At 46.9% G+C, this 12,590-nt stretch overlaps 1 protein-coding gene across 1 annotated transcript in view; it reads left to right on the top strand.

Moving 5' to 3' along the window:
- The window catches only part of RFTN2 (raftlin family member 2), a 483,996-nt gene that overhangs the window by 432,213 nt on the left and 39,193 nt on the right, over positions 1–12,590 (top strand). The window contains exon 9 of the mRNA XM_069615738.1: positions 9,209–9,448. Within this exon, the coding sequence (XP_069471839.1) occupies positions 9,209–9,445 (237 nt within the window). The 3' untranslated portion in view covers positions 9,446–9,448. The remainder of the gene's footprint in view (positions 1–9,208; positions 9,449–12,590) is intronic.

Below are 12,590 nucleotides of genomic sequence, written 5' to 3'. Positions count from 1 at the left end.
ATGTCTGAGACCTTTCCCTTTGAAGTCAGGGACCGTACTGATGCATTGTTTAAGCAAATTTAGGGTTTGACTGATTTGAACATCCGCTTAGTTTAGTTTAGTTTCTTTATTTGTACCGCGAGCCGAACCCTGGGGTAACCGGGCGCCGGAGACTTAGAGACAGTTACAACATGGCAAACATATACAATGCAGACTGTGAAATAACAACATTAAGTGTAGTAGACCAGGTTGCAAGATGGTCGACAAGGACATGCGGAGAAGAAGTACATTTAGCAGAGTTTTTGTTGGCATGCCATGCTTTAGTATTGGCTCTAAAAGTCCAAAAGGAGGGTTCTGCTCTAAGGGTTAGAGGCAGAGCGTTCCACAGTTTGGCAGCTAGGACCGGGAAGCTGGCGCCACCTGCTTTTTTTAGGGAGAATTTGGGAATGGAAAGGCAATGTGAGTATGGCGTTCTAGTTGGTCTAGTGTGATTGTGGAACTTGTCTGCCAGGTATTTGGGTGTGTCATTGGAGCGGCATTTATGGACGGTGACGAGGGATCTGAGAGTGATTCTGTCTCTTACAGGGAGCCAGTGAGGGTCTTGCCTGATGCTGGAGATGTGGGCGTGTCGGGGGATACTGAGGGCGGCTCTGAGGGCATTATTTTGAAGCACCTGTAGTTTGTTCAGGTTGCTTTCTGACGTGCCGAGAAAGAGTGTGTTACAGTAGTCAATTTTTGAGAGCACCAGCGCTCTGGCTAGTGTAATGCAGCTGGAAGGAGATAGGAAAGGTTTGCAGGCGTTGATAAGCTTATTTGTATAAGCTGTGAATGAGGCTGTGGCATTCACCTGTCTTTTGAGCGATAGAGTAGAGTCTAGATAAACCCCAAGGGTTTTAATTTCTTTGGCTACTGTGATTAGGTTACCGTCTATGTTGATGGACGCGTAACGGGGGTCTAGTTTGTTTAGCCGTGGTTGGGAGCCGACAAGAAGGAGCTCAGTTTTCTCGTCGTTGAGGCATAGACCGTTCTCTGCCATCCAGGCTTGGATCTCCAAATATAGGTTGTTGATTCTGGTGGAGTCCTCATCGTAGCACCCTGATAGGGTGATGAGAACCTGGTTATCGTCAGCATAGTTTGTGTATGTGACACCCAGGTTATCTAGGCGGTCAAACAATAGCTTAGTGAAGATATTGTATAGGGTCGGCGAGACGCACGAGCCTTGAGGGACGCTGCAGGTGATGGGGACGGAGTGCTGAGGCCCCCGGGGAGGAAACCCGGGTGGTTCGGTTGGCTAGGAAGGACTGGATCCAGGCAGTCGCCTGGTTAGAGAAGGCTGCTGAGGTCATCAGTTGTTCCATGAGGATCTGATGGTCGACGAGGTCGAAGGCTGCTGATAGATCTAGCAGTAGGAGAATGGCTAGATTACCCTTGTCCTTTGTCTCGTCCATCTGGACTTTTAGGTGTAGTAGGGCTGACTCTGTTCTGTGCCTTGGCCTGAAGCCAGATTGTCTAAGACCCAGGAGGTTGTTGTCTTCCAGGTGCTTCTGTATTTGCAGGTAGGCCACTCTGTCTAAGATCTTTAAGATGTAGGGAATGGTGGTGATAGGCCTGTAGTTGGTTGGGTTATTGGGGTCTAGATTAGGTTTTTTTAGTAGTCCTTGAGGCTGCCAGGCACTGAACTTGATTTGAAGGATGCATTGATAAGGGCTGTTAGGAAGGGGGCCAGAATGTTGGCAGCTTCCTGGATGATGGGAGCTGGGCATGAGTCCCCTTGGCATCTGGAGGGTTTGAGGCCCTTAATGATGCTTTCTACTTCTTTAGTGGATACTGGTGAGCAGGAGAAGGGGGGCAAGTGGGAGTTTTGGGAGTGGTGGATGGGTTTTTTTGTTGGATAGGCTAAGCTTTTTCTGTTCTATTTTGGATTGTAACATGGTGATTTTGTCTGCTAGGGCTTTTTGAATGCTAGTTGCTCATGCATGATTTATAATGCACTTGCACTTAAGAAATGACAGCGTGCAGGCACACAGCGGGCAGATTCTACAGCATAAAGTGGGAGAAAGGTTAGCAATATTTCTGAAGGGACTGGAGGCAGGCAATCAAGTTGTAACAACGTTGATGTTCTCCTCTATATCAGTCGTCTCCATTGTAAAGGTGTGTCATTGGCCAGTCTGCTGTATCCACAGCTTGGTATCAGGAATGAGGCCCTGGTGGCACCATATCGCCATCTCAGGAAGCCCCGTAGGTAGGCACACTCCGTAGCCCTGAAACGTGCACACTACAGGGCTGCACGCGCCGTCTTCCATCGTGTGCAGTTCAAGGGCTCGAGTCCTTGAAAGAAAAGAAAAAGTTTGGGGGATTCTTATGCGCATTGGGAAATGATGTAGCTTGTCTTTCATGGTTCAAAAAAAACATGCATGAAGAAAAAGCATTTATCAAGAGTACGGATTTTCAAATGACCTTAATGCCCAAGTATAAAATGCACACTCCTTTTAAGCCTAAACACCACTACGTTTCCTTTATGGGAAGATGTCAGATTAAAACATGTTAGGCTACAAGGATCAATTCTCGTGGTTTTGTGGTTAACTGTGCGTTTTCAGAGGCAGGAGACCATGGTTCGATTCGTAGTTGCGGCAGTGAATCCTTGTGTGTATTTATTTTGAATTTCCTTAAACACTCGAGGAGGACAGCGTCTGCCCTCCCAAAAAAAGTGTCCGGATGCCGTCCACCCGTGTGGTCCCTCGTTTCGAGCCCTGCTGTAGCTCCAGTTTGCTCTGATCACTTATTTGAAGACTGGAGCATTAAACAAATGGTTAAATGTGCCTGCTCTTTTGGGGCCACCTCCCACTTCAGTGGCTTATTGAAGGGTGTCTGCAGGCCAACTGGATCCTACCATCAATGCATAATGTGGTATTGCCGATTACCAAGGTCTTTTTATGGGTCCAATTGCGTGACTTGCGATGAGAACTTTCTTACCTGTAGACTTAGCAGTTACATGCTTTGTGTTGTACAGGAAGTACCCACAATAGGTTCTGGGCCTCTTAGTAATTGCCAGACTTTGATAAAAATGCCACTTTCAGCTTCTTCAGTGTCACCAAGGCATTGGTAGGTATTGACACGGGATCTTCTCTTGGAATAACTGGTGTTTGGGAATTTGGAACTACCTTGGGTGTCACTATGAATAAAGTAGGGTTTATATTGCGTGAAGATTTATTTTGTATAAATAATCTTAATACAGAAAATTCTGTGAGAAAATGTGAATGTCAGATTTCAGTGCGCAGATCAGCATTCGTTAACCATCAACGGATTACCTTGTGCACAATTATAAAATGGACATCTTATGATAAATCTTTTGACTGTAGAGATTTGCTCAGCTCGGGTATCTGGAGGTTGCCGATACTGAATTGCACTTGTGAATGTAAAACAAATACACAGCCTCGGGACAAGAGCGCATAGCGGAAGAATCGGAATAGACTTGTCGCCTCTGGCCCTACTGACAGGGAAAGCTTACTTGGCCTTTCATCAGAAGGGCGCCAACAGTAGGAGTTTCCCTGCAAATGTGTCTATGTTGCTCATAATTTATGTGGACTTGGACAGTGTTGATATTGCAAGCGTTTCTCTGGGGATTCTGTAATGCATGTCACGCCTCGCTCCACTAAAGAATAGTCCATTTTTATGGTCTACTATAAAAAGGTTGAAACATTCTTCATTCCTGAACATTTTGTATTCTGTATCGGTTCTGGACGTTGGGGGCATTTGTACTCGTTTACTTTCTTCAGTAGGTGGTAGGTGGAAGGCAGCCACTCTAGTTCACTCATTTATTCTTCAGTTAATGTTTCTGGTTACCCTCTGTGTAACAAGGGTTTACACCAAGCTCGGATTATTAATTGGCCTTTGATGAGAATAAACTATTTTTCCTTATGAGGAATATTGGGTCTATCTTGCCAGCGATAATATAAGAATTGGGTGATTTCAAAGCTGCGTCTTTAAACTATATGAAATCTAGAAGCCTAATTTCTCATGATTTCTGATCTCCATGGTTGCCCTCAGAGTCAAACAGGGAACACGCCCTCCCTCCCCCCTTGAACAGTCACCCTGCACTGCCTTCTGGCCTACCTAGCACTTCCGCTCTGTGCCTGCACCCGTATGGTCCTCTGCCGTCCCCACACTTCCTCAGAGCCCTACTGCCCTGACTGCACTTCCCCTTGGACCTCTTCCCTGCACTTCTCCCCACACCCTCTCCTCTGCACTTGCACAATCTGAATGTCACAAGGCCTAGTAAGAGTGTCGTGTCATCCCTCTGTCTCCCCTCCCTGTCTTGTGGCACCTAGAAACACTTGTGTAAAGGCGGATTATAAATATAAAATCATATATCATACATATCATAGCCACACTAAAAGGAAAATATGCTTTTCAATGGGGTATGGACATGCTATTTTCGCTTCAGGGTTAACGTAGCCGGCACGGACATGCAAATGCCTATTTAAGGCTCATAAGGAAGACTTAGAGCGAGGGAGTTATCATAGTTTGCAAGGATGTACTGCACCAAAATCTCTGTTCTTCCAAGAAGGATGCGCTTGTTTCAGACAATTCCACCAATCATCACCTGGAAGAAAATAGGAGCTTTACAGGGGAGAATATTTGTTCTTAACTGGAAATGAAAGACTCCCAAGGTTCTGACGTGAGTTTTGCTAGCCTGACATAGAGAATTACCACAAGGCATGTCAGTTGCTTTTTGTGAATGATTGTCATACCATGACCACCAGGAAACATGGCTGAAATTGGAACAGGAAGGAGCTGGAAGGACCAAAGGTTTATCTTCCTCCCATCAAAAGATGGGGACATCCAGAACAAGCTACACCTGGGATTCACTTCTGGGACCTAGGCTACAAACTACTGGGGATGTATGCAGATGTGGTACTTTGTCACTGGGCTGGAACGGGGGGTAACGGCCCGGCAGCCCAAGTTAACGAGGGCTCCGGTCTGTTACCACTGTGTTCCAGCCCTTGGTACTAGGGTTTAAGGCCATTAATACTCTGGGTAACCAACGCGGTACCCTGGGGTGCTTAAAAAATAACATCATATTCAGGCATTGATTGAATGGGATGCATTGCGCGTCCCGATCAATGACTGAAAATACTGAGCTAAGATGGCTGCAATGGAAAGGGAAGGCGGTGCTCCATATGAAGCCCCTCTTCCCTTTCCATAGTGGCCAGAGAAGCTGGGAAGCTGCAGCGGTTGGCCTGCGCCGCCGCAACAACAGGTAAGTGGGGTTAAGGAGGGGGTTGGGAAATGGGAAAAAGGAAAAAAAAGAAAAATAAGGGGGCAGAGGGTAGGGGGACGATGGCAGCCGGGGGAACCAGCCAACAGGTGGTTTGGAACGCATGCTGAGATTGTAGGCTTTAGCCCGCGTTTCAAGCCACCGATTGGCTGGCTTCCCCATGCCGGGTGCTAATGATGTAAAAACCTGATAAAAGATGTGCGAGAGGGCTAACAAAGAATCCTAATGCAACAAAAAAACAAGGGTGTCTTCCTACAAAATTTGCAATGGATGGTATCTCTCCTCTTCACATTTACAATAAATGTTCGCTTTCGGTTCCCCTTCAGTGCTGGAGGGACTGCGTTAAAAATAAGACCCATTTTATGTGTGGTTAATTTTCCCAAACGTTTAGTATTTCTGGATAGAGATTCAGGTTAAGATCAGTGATTTTACGGGCATCCCACTCCACCCCTCCTTAGTTTTATTTGGTTGTAACAATGACAGGGAACACTATTGTCTTGGGTTTTTGCTAAATTTATTTAATGTATTTTGTATTTATGATGCGCCTATACACAATGTGTTTCAAGGAACAACAAGACAAAGGGGAAGGGGCACAGGGAAGAAAATAAAATAAATGGTCCTACTAGGCCTTGTGACATTCGAATCGTGCACGTGCAGTAACAAGAGGTGCGGGGGAGATGCGAGGGGGCAGTGCCGGTCAGGCGGAAGGGCCGAGGGTTAAGTGAGTGCCAGGGGAGGCCAGATGGACAGGGTCAGGGGAAGCAGATAGTGAAGGGGAAGGAAGGTCCACATGCTAAATGCAAGGTATGGGCTAGAAGGGCTTGAGAGATCCAGGCTAGTGCAGGCGAGGGGGCCTGGAAGGGCAAGTGATGGTAGTGGGGTTCAGGGGAGATCAAGTGCAGGGTTAGACTGGGCGAGGAGGGCCTGGTGCCCTGTAAGAATCTGAAGGAACCAGGCTGCCAGTAAAGAGGCAGGTGGGGAACATTAGCGGGGAGATGGAAGGTGGAAGCTTCCAGAACTTAAGGAGATCCGGATCAAGTCTGAGAGGGGCAGGGAAGCCATTTCAGAGGGAGGCACCTGCGGAGTAGAGATCTACCCCACTCTCTGCTTGGAAAAGCGTCTGATCTGCAGAGAGTTGGAGCTAGAAGACTGAAGGGCTCTAGAAGGACGGTATTTAGGTAGAGAGAGTTGGATGTAGCAACGTCCCAAGCCCCAGGAAGCCTTATGGATGATGCAAAGGGCCTTGAACTTAAACCTCGCAGCAACTGGGAGCCAGTGAAGAGATTTTAGGGCTGGAGAGATGCAGTACCTGGGCTTGGGGTTAAGGATAGGTCTTGCCATCCTATTCTGGATTAGTTGAAGGGGCAAAGGGAGGAATTAGGCATATTGAGGAAGAGGCTGTTGCAGTAGTCCAGCCTGGCGATGACCAGAGCTCTGGAGAAATTGAGTTTCTTGGGGAAGGTGAGGACAGGGAGAATGCGTCTGAGTAGATGCAGCTGAAAGTGGGCCTTCTTGGCAAGGTCTGTGATGTGAGGATAGAAGGAGAAACATGAGTCTGGGATGACCCCAAGGTTTTTTGCCCCACAGGAGGATGAGGGGAGTGGGCCCTTGCAGGGTGGCCAGAGTGTGGGAGGGAAAGAGGGAGCAGGGGCCCCAATGAGAAGGATCTCTGTCTTACTGGCATTAAGGCAGAGGCCATTAGCAGTGCATCGTGCCTGAATAGCAGACAGGCAGTCAGGAGTGAGAGAGGAAGAGGAGTATACAGAGGAAGGAAGCTTGAAGGAAAGCTGCGTGTCATCCGCATAACACTGGAAGTTAGGAGAGAAGGAGGAGATCAAAAGGGCAAGTGGGGCCAGGTAGATGTTAAAAAGTCAAGGCGAGAGGATAGAGCCTTGAGAGACACTGCAGGTGGAGAGTGAGATGAGGCGAGAAAGGGGCCCAGTTGAACCTGGGAAGGTCGATAAGAGAGGAAGGAGGTCAACCAGTCAAGAGCCAGGTCCATGATGCCAAGGGTATCACAGAACCAATTTATAAAGGGTGGCGGGGTTGACCATATCAAAGGCAGAGGAATGGTCAAGAAGGATGGGAACGGAAGGAGAGTTGGAATCAAGGTTAGAGAGCAAGTCTTCACCAGTGTTCAGGAGTGCAGTTTCCGTGCCTCTGGCAACTCTGAAGCCAGACTGGTGGCCGTGGAAAGAACCAACATATTCAGTGTCATGGATAAGCTAGGAGATGGCCAGCTTCTCGAGGAGTTTGTCCAGGAAGGGGGTAATGGAGATAGGGCGGTAGTTAGTTAGATAGGAAGGGTTGGCAGAAGACTTTTTGAGGAGAGGGGTGAGGGGAAGGATCCAGTGGCAAAGGAGTGATTGCAGAATTCAGCCAAGGCAGGGTGACAATGTTGTCCTTGATAGTTCTAGAGGAGTTCTAGAGGAGCAGGGGAGCACAGGTTTGGATGAGACTTTCATAGACCCGACTTGTCTAGTAACCTCATCAGATGATATGGGAGAGAAAGAGGAGAGTAAGAGGGAAGGAGTGAGGGGGGGGCCAAGGGAGGCCCGAGAGCAGATGAGAGCGAAAGGAGTGGTGTAGAGGAGAGTGAGGACAGGATGTCCTGAGTTTTAGAGATGAAGTGAGAGGCCAGTGAAGTGCAGAAGGCCAGGGAAGGCAGAGGAGAAATGGAGGCTGCAGTAGGATTGGCGAGTTCCTTGAAGATTTTGAAAAGTTCAGCTTGTTGAATGCTGTAAGATACGTTTTGTCACACAATTGCAAAGTTAGTAAGGTCTCCTAATATGGTTATGGGGTCAGATGTATTGGATATAGCAGTTATGAAGCAAATCACTGCCACATTGAATAATCAAACTGCACGACGACTGAGCATTTGAGAGCCAATGCTTCGGTGTGTTGAATTGTTCAAACCCCAACTGCGAGCCCACTTAAAGCTGGGTTAATGATGATCTGGGGGGCTCTTACTAGGTCTCCTATGAGGCCAGGGAAAGAGGAAAATGGCCAGACAGATAGGTAATTAAAGCCACAGGTGAGTCCTTGGTGGGGGATCCGGAAGTCAAGACATGATTCAAGGTTTGGGATGACAGGAAGTAGTTCCTGTCACCCCAGCACTGATGGCTTTTGTGTGCACTAAACATGTAATTATCCTGAGGACTATCTTGTATTGATTACCTGAAAGAGTTGCTTTGATTGTGAAATGATGAATCAAAACATAAATAAATGCAAAACTAAATAAATGCATAAAGCACTGAACACAACCGATGCCATCCACTGTGCTATACCAACACAGACGCAGATTAATATGAGACTGAAACTAAAGCATACAAAAATGTGGCGTTTCAGATTAAAAGGATGGAGACGGGGAGGGGTGGGGGTACATAGCAGCTTCCTCGTACGGTGTGAGCCACACTATACCTGTTGGCTACTGCATTACTATTGTATTTTAAGCAGTCATGTCTCATCACTGTGTCATTATGCTGGTGGTAGACAGCATCCTGTCTCTGTGAAATAGACTAACCATTGGCAGCAGTCCCGGGGACTTTCCAAACACTTCACAGTCTGTGACATGTTGTACAACATTGTCACTCATTCCCTGCTGCACCACAATAAGCAGCACTCTTTGCTGGTGATGCAAGACCCGCCTCCATCGACACAAATGCACACATTGCAGTCCACTGATTCTGTCCACGCGGGACGTTTTATTGCATACCTGCTGCGTAGGCGCATTTGTGCAGCGTCACTACATGCACCAGAGTCTGTAATATGTGAGGGTCACATTTCCAGGAAAAACACAGATCCCTCTCTAGCTTGTCCATCAGAATAAGGCTGCTTTGAAGTTTAAATTCACATACACAGCAATGTGACTGGATTGGAAGGGGATTAGAGAGCTGAAGTGCATTCGAATAATATGTGTATTTCTTGTTGGGCACACTTCTTATATTGCAGAAGAAATCATCGAAACAGATAGGCGGGGAAGTCACGAACCGAAACATTGGATCACATACGGTTCCTTGCCCGCCCCCTGACGAGTTACGCTTGGCTCCGAAGCAGAGCTGGGCCAAGGAGGAGTCCACGCAGTACGGACATTTCTCGGGCTTCAGTAGCAGTGACAGCGTGTTGCGAGAACTCGACGATGGACTGTTTGACCAAGAAGACGGGGTCCCCGAAGTTACATGCATGTGACAAGTAAGTTGCACAAGGAATGAAAGTCAAGATCTAAAAGATACTATAGGCCTTTACCCCCCCCCTCCCATCCCCCCACGTTGCTTATGATTGCTTTATTTATGGTGCCTGCGATGGGCACATATTTTGTATGAAACCAGATCATTCGTAATTGTGTCCACTTTCAAACTGGAAATATGTGCTTTGTGCCCCCCCCCCCCGAACACAGCAATAGTAAGTTCACTGTGACTGCCACTGCTCTTTCAGGTTCAGTAGTCCACTGTCCGACATGTATGTTTAAAACGTGTCTGTAATGGCTTGGAATTTGGACTGTACTGCTGCTTTTCGAACTTAATTTCATTAGTATTCATTGACATGAAGGGTGGCTTTGCGAAAAAGGCTCTACGGTTGGCGCACAAACACTTGTTTTCTAGAGATGTGGCTTAATCAGAAAGCACATGCATGCGTTGCCATGCATGATGAAAAAAGCAGAGCGAAGGCCATGGTGCATGTGTGGCAATGGGCGCATTAGGTAATGTCCCGGTCAAACATAGTTTGAGCATGTATGTGCTCAGGAACGTTTTACACCAGCTCTGCAAGAAACATAGGGCCTCATTACGAGCTTGGCGGTACGGGAAAAAAGTGGAGGCAATTCTGTTACCGCCATTTTTCCCGCCCCTGCCAAACTACAAGTTTGGCGTTATTACCTCTGGCTGAATTACCAGGTGGTAGATCCTCCAATTTACTGACAAACATCTGCAGTACTACCACCCGGAAATCCAGCTGGAGGTAATTCCGCCAAAAATCCCCAATGGACTCCATATAATGGGATGAAATGCTCCATTCAGCAGTTAGAGCATGCCTCCCGAAATGGAGAAGAAAATTGCAGTTAAGGGGATCTTTCACTGGCATGTGCTCATACTCACGTACACTTGTACGCTTTATCAAGTGTGTCTCATTGGCGCGGCTCGCACTGCAATCTCCCAGTGCAGAGGGAAACAACCCGTCGTGGTCGCTATGGTGCTATTACTCTCCTGTTGCAAACACTGCAGGTGTCCCGTCCCTTCTTAGATCCAGCTTGTAGCGTGCTCAGTATTTAGCTTCACATATTAACAGACATGGCTTCCATTGCTGCTGTTGCCAAATGACAGCTGGTGCTACCAGCCCTACTGTTTCCAAACTTGCTTGCCTGCTGCCCTTTTACAGGCTCTATGAGGGCTAATACAGCTGACAGATATAGCCAAAATCTCTGATGTTTGCTCTTTCTGCTACTTGCAAGTGTCTTTGTGCAGTGCTTCAGCTCCTCTCCACAGTTCTGTGATGATCCTGCTCCCTCTAGGCCCCTGAAGACTTTGCCGCTTGCGATGCTCTGTTTGTGCTCCCTCTGACCAACCGCTGCCCCCTCCCTGCAAACACTGCATGAGTACCTGCCCAGATGTCCCTTCAAGGGTAAAAGGATCCAGCACAATTTTGCCTGCTGTGGCACTTGCAGGAGACGTGGGCTCTAAACTTCAATTCTTAGGCATGCCCTTGACTCTACGCATTCCTTCCTGTACCTCTCCTACTGTGGACGGTGCAGTTGTCTGGACCGTGCAGTGAGTTTCCATGCCGTTACCTTCCCTATATTTTATCCATATTTCAAGAAAAGGCCCCCTTATCCTCTTTGATGATCAATCTGTTTCTAGGGCCTCTACCACCTTGACACCTCAAGGTCCCCTCCTCCCACCGTCAACGTATGTTCATTATCTACCACTCTGCAGCGGCCCATGCTGTAGATATACCTAACATTCTACACAATTGATTTTCTTTTTCTAATTGAGACATGATTAAAAAACACCATTAAATACCATACGTGATTCGATTTTTTCTCCACCATCTTCTCATGGTCATCTTTAAATGCTGTTGAAAATGTTCTCTGACACACTGAACTGAATCTCCTGCCTCTGAACTGTCGACACTGCGTTCAGTCCGTCTCCTCCTACCACTGTCTATTTTCACCCTGTATGCATTATTGCTCAGGTTACACAAGCTGTCTTTGATTTCTATCATATTTCATGACATGGTCTCTCACCCCATGCATATTTTTAGGTGACTTTATAATGAGGTAGCCCATCTGGCCATCTTGTCTTATCACTCAGGGACTTTACTCACCTTGGACCTGATCCAAAACCCTGATGCCCTACTCACAACGTGGGTAACATTCTTGACCTTTTTTTCCTGTGACAGTTATTTCTGTTTCTCCACCTCTCCCCTTTGTTTGGTCTGACCTCTGTCGCATATCTTGCTTATGCTCATGTGTCAGTGCTTGCCCTGACCACAGTTGGAATGAAGATCTTTTGAGACTGTGACACCCATGTTCCTAGCCAGCAAACGGGTGATGTAGATTCTACATCACTATCCTCACCCTTGTCCAGTGTACAGGCTCTCGCTCAGCCCTATATAAACAACGCAGCTGATGATCTCACACTCATTTGACTGGCTCCCCTGCACTGCAGCTCTGCTGCACCCTTGCATTCAGATGCCCTGCAAAGCGAAAAAGACTCTGTGGGGATTAGAGCTCAGCTGGCTGTGCACTGGCAATTCTACAACCCTTCACTATCTTAGCAGCGTGACCCACCTACTCAAATATGCCTTTAATACTAGGAATCTCCATTTCTTCATTCGCAAGTTGCCGATGCTAAAAAAAAACACGTAAAGAGCTCTTAAAAGTTGTAAAGCCCCGATCGAATCCTTCACTTTTTGTCCTCCCCCTTGCTATCTGCTTTAACCACTATTTTATAGTCAAGATGTCCAGTATAATTTCTGCTATTGTAGACCTTCTTCCCTTTTCATCCTCCTATACCATTCCTTCATGGTTTAAATTTGACCAATCTCCCCAGCAGATTTCCCAAACATCCTTGCCTCCATGATACCCACTGATTATTTTTTTTTTCTTTTCTTAGTTTAATAATAAACTTTTTGAAATACACTATTTCTTAATCATTTCCCCATTCTGTTAAGGAAGCTCAAGGATTACAGATCTCATGTCCGGCGAACAATCTTATACATCGAGCATGTCGATAAAGTTTATCACCGAACAAGTTAGAAATACGGAGCTCCCACTCAGTATTCTAAACCACCAGTCCTCCATGTTTCCATTTGTCGGTGCATATTTGCTCAGATGTAT

This window comes from Ambystoma mexicanum, chromosome 9 (genome assembly GCF_040938575.1).
Source record: "Ambystoma mexicanum isolate Mex_15411 chromosome 9, UKY_AmexF1_1, whole genome shotgun sequence".
NCBI lineage: Eukaryota > Metazoa > Chordata > Amphibia > Caudata > Ambystomatidae > Ambystoma > Ambystoma mexicanum.
The sequence above is the reverse complement of the archived record's forward strand: the minus strand, read 5'-3'. Positions and strand labels throughout refer to the sequence as shown.